The sequence below is a fragment of the Osmerus eperlanus genome, chromosome 17 (genome assembly GCF_963692335.1).
Source record: "Osmerus eperlanus chromosome 17, fOsmEpe2.1, whole genome shotgun sequence".
NCBI classification, from domain to species: Eukaryota; Metazoa; Chordata; class Actinopteri; order Osmeriformes; family Osmeridae; genus Osmerus; species Osmerus eperlanus.
In genome coordinates, this window is record NC_085034.1 from 2,246,847 (window position 1) to 2,254,716 (window position 7,870).

Below are 7,870 nucleotides of genomic sequence, written 5' to 3' on the forward strand. Positions count from 1 at the left end.
GTGTGAGTCTAGGTGCATCAGTAGGATGGTACATCCACACCCAGGCCGGGTCCCACCAGACTAGAGAAGGGCCGGGCCCGAGGACGGAGAGGAGGTGAAGTGGAGGGAGGAGGACAGGAGGGAGGTCATTTCGGGAGACTTTGGTTTTTCTGCTTCCTCTATAGGACCCCCTGAAGAGAGTGGAGTGGTGAGGTGGAGACTGTGTGTGTATATGTGTGTGTGTCAATATCTATGATGTGTCCAGAGCATTCCTCTGGCCTGAGCAAAATTAACAAATAGTGAGGGTTGTTAGAAGGGGCGTGAGGGAGGGAGAGAAAGCAAATAAGAGATCAATAGAGAGAGAGAGAGCAATGGAGAAAGATAAATAGAACTAAAGGAAAAGGAGAATAAACTGTTTGAGGGAATGTGCTTTCATCAGCCGGAGGATCCTGTGGGTGAAAGGTCAAAGGTTAGGCTTTTGGGATCTGGGTTGTGTGTTTGTCCGTCTCGGAGGTTTAAAGTTTTCTCAAGCGTCTGCAACAGAGGCCACCCTCCAGAAACACTTTTACCAGTTAAGGCGCAAGAGCACTTATCTATAATGACTATGATTAACCTTAACACAAGCAATTCCACAGTGGAAAATACACCATTACACACTGGCCCCAGCCCTGCCCTGGGGAGAACACAGGGGACGGTCTACTTATGTCATTACAACCAGCCAGGAATCCAACCACCAGCTTTGTTGACGCCTGGGGGGCCTCTCAGTTAGCCATGAAGGGATTCTGTAAACGTAGGCCCCAAGTGTGTGACCCTTCGTTCTGGCAGACCCAGAGGTTCATCTAGTACCTGACGAGGTTCTATGAGGAACATCTTCCCATCGTCAGGGGAACATCTGCCCATCGTCAGGGGAACATCTGCCTCCTGTCTGGGGAATGTCCGTCAGAAGAGTCTGGTGTCTGTTGAGCATCCGTCACGTGTAGGATATGCTGTCTTTTAATAGGTCTGTGTGTGTGTGTGTTTGTGTGTGTGTTTGTGTGTGTCCTGGGCCATATAATCTCTGATCCGGTGCAAAGGTTAGAGGTCAACCAACCAGACAGGAGAGAGACATTTTTTGCGGAAGCTTTGAACTGTTTGGAGGTTTACACACCCTGTCTCAGTCTGAGAGTCTGAAACACACACACACACACACACACACACACACACACCCACACACACACACACACACACACACACACACACACACACAGCAGTGCCTACACATCTTTGACGCTCAACAGACACCACACACTACCGTGCTACAGACACACACACACTCAAACAAATGAAAACCCAATTACAATCACTTCACGATCATTCAGGATTTATTTTCAGGAGAGAAAACAAAACAAAAAACAAAACACAATCAGTGATTCTGGCCTCTGTTGTTGTCACGGTAACGCTTTTATGTGCACATGATTGTCAAAGGCATACACAAGCCCATTAACAGAAGGCCATCTTCATCATCATCATCATCATCTTTATCATCATCTTCATCACCACAGCACAGAAAGGGAGGCGGCGACAGGATGGCCGCACGACATGGAGGCGCTCGACGTTGCCACGCCAACGCCGAACTCGACGTTGCCACGCCAACACACAGGATGGAGGTGGTCTTGGTCTCATGCAGTGAGTAAGTACGGCCCGCCGTGGGGGCTCTTTTCTGGGCCGCGGCCCGGGGAAAGCCCCAGGCTCTGAGGCCTACACAGGTACTCGTTTAGTTACAGATACACATACAAGGACATATAAGGTGATGCATACTTGTGGAGCTTAACTCTCCAAGCATTTTTAAACATGCTTGAATCGTTCTTTTACGAAATGGTTTATCATTTGTATCATTTTTTTTCGTCTTCTCCACATCTCATGAGAGTTGATCATGAACAGGTGTTGTGTAGTTGCTGTTGTCGCTGTGGCAACAGCAAGCTCAGGGCTGAGAAACAGGACAGGAGACAGGCAGATGTGAGGACGGTGAATCGGTAGAGTTTTTAAAACAGTGGCTGTCGATCCACTCACAGTTTACACATGTTAGGAAACTGAAGCTTGAGTTTACAGAACAGTGTGTGTGGGGAAAACAGATGACTAACACTCTCCAGTAAAAAAAAAAAACGATGATATTGTTTAGAACACGATGGCGGATCGTATGTGGTGTGGATGGAGTTACAAGTGTTTGCATGTTCCACAAGCGATTTGGAGGGGGTGGAGGATGTTTTTGAACACATTCTAATGCTGTGTTCACACCAAACGCAAAGCGATTTTTTTGCACGCCGAGATGAAATGTAAAGTAAATGCAAACACGCGAATTCGCGCAGATTTTGCTTGACGCTGTGTCACGCGAAATAATTCGCTTAGCTTTCGGTGTGAACACATTTTAGAGAAAAACACACTTCCCAAACAGCACAACATTCGTAAAGGTTACTTTAAAAATGATCATTCATATTCAAGGTTTATTTACAATACCTTTTTTTGGTGGATACTCATATCAGAAAATAATACACATTATTTTTGATAAATAAAAAAAATTCATGACAACACAAATTTGTTGGTTGGTGGAGCCCTAAAGTAAATTATGTTCCCCATGTTCCCACCACCCCTAGACAAGACACACACACTGTATCAACACACAAGCATTCACACACACACACACACACACACGTACATTCAGACAAAGGGATGGCATCCAACTAAATGAGGGTCTGTAACTAAGTTACGAGTCTATGTGTTCAGATTTCATGTCGTCAGGTTACTATGAAGACAAACACAGTTATGGAGGGAAGGGAGAGGACAGAGTTATGGGGATCAAGAAGATGACAAGGAAGAGCGAGGGAGACGAGCGAGGGAGACGAGCGAGGGAGACGAGCGAGGGAGACGAGCGAGGGAGACGAGCGAGGGAGACGAGCGAGGGAGACGAGCGAGGGAGACGAGCGAGGGAGACGAGCGAGGGAGACGAGCGAAGACGATTGGAAGGGAAGGAGGGATGAGGGTGAAAAAAGAGAAAATCACTTCCCCTCTGATAGGTTGCAGTTCAGTTTGTGTTCAGCCCTTGGTTTGAGATCCTTTCGCTCTGAAAGGAGTGGCTTAATATTCAGATGACACAGCCAAGGGTCTTCACCTTCACACGGACAAGACTAGCCGTTCTGTCTGCGCACCTGGAAGATCTGAAATGCCTCGAAACTCAACATGTTGTGGACAGGTAATCTACTAGGGGCTCCTCCTTGCTGATGCATCAGATGGTTCCACTAGTTCAGATCTTCAACGTCGATCTTCCTGACCACAGCACTGTCTTTGGCTCTATTTCACACGGACGGGACATTTTACACTGACGTTCTGTAAAGGGATAGTTAGATTTGCATCAAATAGACCCGGTGTGCTCTTTCACATATCATATTCTGATTCTATCATATATGTGGGGAGCCTAGCTACTATGGCAGATGCTGAAAACTCAGGAAGTCTCCAGATTACACACACACACACACACACACACAGGAACCCCCAGGCCTGGTTAGCCCTACACTTGCTCCATGGAACCTCACAACTCTCTCTGGCCTCTGGCCACCACATCTGTGTGACTCAGTCTGGCTCTGAAAGACCAGAGCATACAGGAGGTCTCTCTCAGAGGTACAAATCCATTTCGAAACACGATCGGCTACAGGTGAGCGTTCCCTGTAAACGCGTAGCCGACCAATCACCTGGCTGCAAACGAGCGGTTGCCAAGGAAACCAAGGGTCACGGCGTAGCCTGACTGAGCTGAGGAATTCCCTGAGAACTAGGGACGAGCCTGGGGCGCAGGGTCACGATGTCATCCCGACGGGCTCACCTCGCGAGGCCATGGCTTCGTTACGCTATTGGTTGGAACTGGGGGGGGGGGAAGGGGGTGTGGCTTAAGAGCTCCACTGTGGTGGATCCAAAGCTATGATTGAAAAGCACGGAGGCCCCACTCCAAGTCTCCTTCGGATCAGGGACCTGTACTCAACACATCCAGATCCTGGGCTAGGAAACACCTGCAGCTTGGCCACTGACAGGGTTAAAACGGAGAGTACGGCTAGCTATCCTAAACCTGCAACGCGTTTAATAGTTTCTACATGTGGTATATCTATACCTGCGACTCTAAACGTGAGAGACTGTCCTGTCCACGACTCTCTCCACATCTTAAACCTGCAATGCTTTAGAATGACCTGTATTTACGACCCTCACAGGACGATTATTATAAAAGTCTTAGAAAGTAAGAAAATAAAGAAACATACTGCATGTTTCCACAGCAGAGAATTCCTCCGATGCTCTGATCTCAGTCTGGACAACTCCTTACCATCTCTACTCCCTGCCTGATGAGTCCTCCTGGTTGAGGAGGCTAATTACCGCTAGTTCTACAAACGTTATCTGGGTCTGAGAACTCATCCAACCTCCTGTGCAAATGGGTCAAATCTCCCAACATGACACCACTGAACAGTCATATGGTACTAATAAAGCACTTTCTTAAAACATGTGCACAACACAAACAAGCAAATGGGGAAAAAAAATTACGGAACAAGCGAGAGAAAAAGGAGGGATGAAAAAAAGGGGCAAATCGGAATGAAAAGTCACAGCTGATAACTGTCAACCCGTGACAGAAATACAGACAAGTGTGAAGAATTTGGAGCGTTGCTGATGGAAGGACTAGATCAGATGTAAGCTGAGGGAGTTCCATCACGTCAAGGAGTTCCGTTGACGATGACAGAAACGACCCTGACCCTATCACTGACCCGGCCCAAGCTCTATGGTCCCACCCCCATCTAAGAGCAGTCAATCACAGCTGGTCTAAGTAAACCGGTTCCTTTTTGCGGTGACGATGTCTAGGGGAACCAACATGGTCTCTAGGCAGTGGGAAGAGCAAGGGTAGATGGTGAGAATGCTGTGTTGTGATTGGTGGGATGACAAAGAGAGTTTTTTTTTATTTTTAGCCCTAGCAGTCGTCCTTGGTGGTGTGGAGGGGCTGGGCTTGGGGGAGGGGCATGGGTTGGAGGGGTGTGTTCTAATTCCCCCCCCCCCCCCCCCCCTCACAGCGGGGTGGCCTCCCAGCTCACTCCCCGAGGGAGCTGACGTCACTTTGTCCCAGTGATCACTGTGGCAACCACGGAGGGGTGTGGCCGGGTAAGCTCCGCCCCGGTGACAGGGGAGGAGGTGGCGGATGCCAGGCTGCAGGAGGGGGGAGGGGCTGGGGCACCTGGGAAGGGAGGAAGGAGGGAGAGAGGGAGAGTGTCTCAAAGACTTCAGAAGCATGTTGGAAAGTTAGTCTCAGAATGTGTGGTTTGATGTTTATAGTATGTGTACACACTCGTCTACCAAGTAGCACTCACCGTCCTTGAGGGCTAGGATGGAAGTGTCCATGGAAGAGATCTTTATCAGGGCTGGGTTGGGGCTGTGGTTCTGGGGCTGGTTCTCTGTCTGGATTTGGTTGGTGGTCTGTGTCTGGGTCTGGGCCTGGGGCTGAATTTGGGTCTGTGTCTGGGCTTGGGGCTGGATTTGGGTCTGTGTCTGGGCCTGGGGATGGATTTGGGTCTGGGCTTGGGGCTGGATTTGGGTCTGTGTCTGTGTCTGGGCCTGAGGCTGGATTTGGGTCTGTGTCTGTGTCTGGGCTTGGGGCTGGATTTGGGTCTGTGTCTGGGCCTGGGGCTGGATTTGGGTCTGGGTCTGTGTCTGGATGTTGGTCAGGTTGGGGCATGCAGGCACAGGAGTCTGAGTAGGTGCCTTGGTGGTGTTGTTGGTGGTCTGGCCCTGGTTCTGGCCCTGGCCCTGGTTCTGGCCCTGGTTCTGGCCCTGGTTCTGCCGCTGTTTGCTGAGAGGATTGGATGCGTCCATGCTGCTGCCCAGCTGCAGTCTACGCATGTGACGCACCACCGCTAGTGGCATTGAACGCTTGCTAGAGACAGAGAGAGAGACAGAGAGAGAGAGAGACACAGAGAGAGACAGAGAGAGAGAGTCAGAGAGGTTTAAGCATTTTTGTTTGTAATGCTGAAGAGTTTAAAGCACACATACCCTCCACTTGCTCTTGGCGAAGTTCTTGCGGATCTGCCTGCTGACGGACTCATGGATGTTCTTGCAGAGGGCTGTACCTCCAGAGATCCTGACACACACACATGAATACACTGTGCTTACACTGCATACTGTTATATACCGTATAGTCTGATTATTCTGGCAGACTGTTCGCTGGACACCTTCTGAAGCTGTTGAGTGTGAGCGTGTTGGAGTGTGTGTGTGTGTGTGTGTGTGTGAGAGAGAGTCTCTCACCAGGGTGTCTGAGAGCCTGGTCACAGGTGTAGCGTTTGTCTGGATCCTTCTCCATTAGACTGCTGATGAAGTCCTTGGCTGTTCAAAAGGTCACATGTCAACATCAGTTAACGCAATACTGCGTTTGAATCAAAACTCTCCAGGAGCACAAAGCTGACAGAGATCCTAGATGTTGTCAGAGACTTCAGGGTCCTGTGACAGCTGAGACATTTGTCTGGCCAGCTGTCTGGATCTCCTCCTGCCTGGCTCTTCCCTTGCTCTCCAGCTCTGCTCCCAGACAGACAACTCTCTCTCTACTTACCTCTATCTCTCTCTACTTACCTCTATCTCTCTCGTATTCTCTCTCTCTGCAAAAGCGTTCTCTCTCTTGCGTTCTCTCTCTTGCGCACTCTCTCTTGCGCACTCTCTCTTGCGCACTCTCTCTCTCTCTCTCTCTCTCTCTCTCTCTCTCTCTCTCTCTCACACACATACACTGTTTTGGTCTGTGGGCTAGATAGCTCAGTGGTGCCTCAGCAGTGGTTCCTGTAAACTGTGTCCTACAGACTGATTTACTGGCAGACAGACTTAGTGGTTATACTGATGCCCAACTTGTACACGAGAAGGAAACAAGAACACACACATGCATGCCACACCACACTACACCACACCACACCACACCACACTACACTACACTACACACATTCCATATGGATGACCTCAGTAGGGATGCAGGAGAGGTGATGGAGTGACGACCACATGTTCCAGATGTAGGAGGAGGAAGAGGAGAAGGAGGAAGATGCTAAACCAACAAACACACTCGCGCACACACACAGACAGACACACTCTCACACACACACACGATACCTGAATCTGATATGTCATCCCAGTAAGGTGCGTCAAACTCGTAGTCTGCCTTCAGGATCTGTTCAAACAGCTTGGAGTCGTTCTCGTCGTAGAAGGGAGGATAGCCACACAGCCTGCAACAAGTGGAGGACAGGAAGTGAGGTCACGGAGCTGATGTGAGCGTGTTGAGATCCTGTATAATGTCCTTCCTGACCTTTAAGGGACACATTAGGAGTCGAGGACGCAGATAGTAAACAAGGAAACAAGTCAACATGTTTCCAGTACATCTCCACCACACCAGGCACCATTAAGCAGCACCAACTGAATCTCTGCTCCCCTCGGCTACTTTGGATGCAACTTCTGTAAGTGTCAAGTGCACGCTCCCAGACAGACTTAGCAGTCATTATCGATGCCTTTCTGCATTAATACACACACACAAACTTATTTTCCTTTTTTTCGTGGCGGCTTTCACGTTTAATCAAAGACCAGCGTTTCCTCCCCCCCCACGGAGAGCGCGAGCGATTATCACGCCTGATTACCTGAGCCGATGTTCACACCTGAGGAGAGCTCAACCAGACGTGAATGCGCCCTGGGAGAGGACGGGTGCAGGGGCTCCGGTTCGTCTAACGAGAGCCGCGGCTGGCGCTAATTGTGCCCATCGCTACCTAGCCGTTCGCTGGACACAGATGAGTGAACTCCCGCCCGACAAGACACCCTTTAGAGAAGCATGTCAGGGCCTCGTGCACACATTGTTGTTCTATAAACCCGTGAC

General features: G+C 49.6%; 1 protein-coding gene across 1 annotated transcript; it reads right to left on the reverse strand.

Annotated features, from left to right (window-relative positions):
• Nucleotides 1–4,871: 4,871 nt before the first annotated feature.
• On the reverse strand, nt 4,872–6,194 carry LOC134037386 (cip1-interacting zinc finger protein-like). The gene is made up of 3 exons (XM_062482633.1): nt 6,025–6,194; nt 5,346–5,908; nt 4,872–5,212 (listed from the first exon to the last, which is right to left on the reverse strand). Exons 1-3 carry the CDS (start codon nt 6,075–6,077, stop codon nt 5,091–5,093), a joined length of 738 nt encoding a protein of 245 aa, XP_062338617.1. The 5' UTR covers nt 6,078–6,194; the 3' UTR covers nt 4,872–5,090.
• Between the last annotated feature and the right edge of the window lie 1,676 nt (nt 6,195–7,870).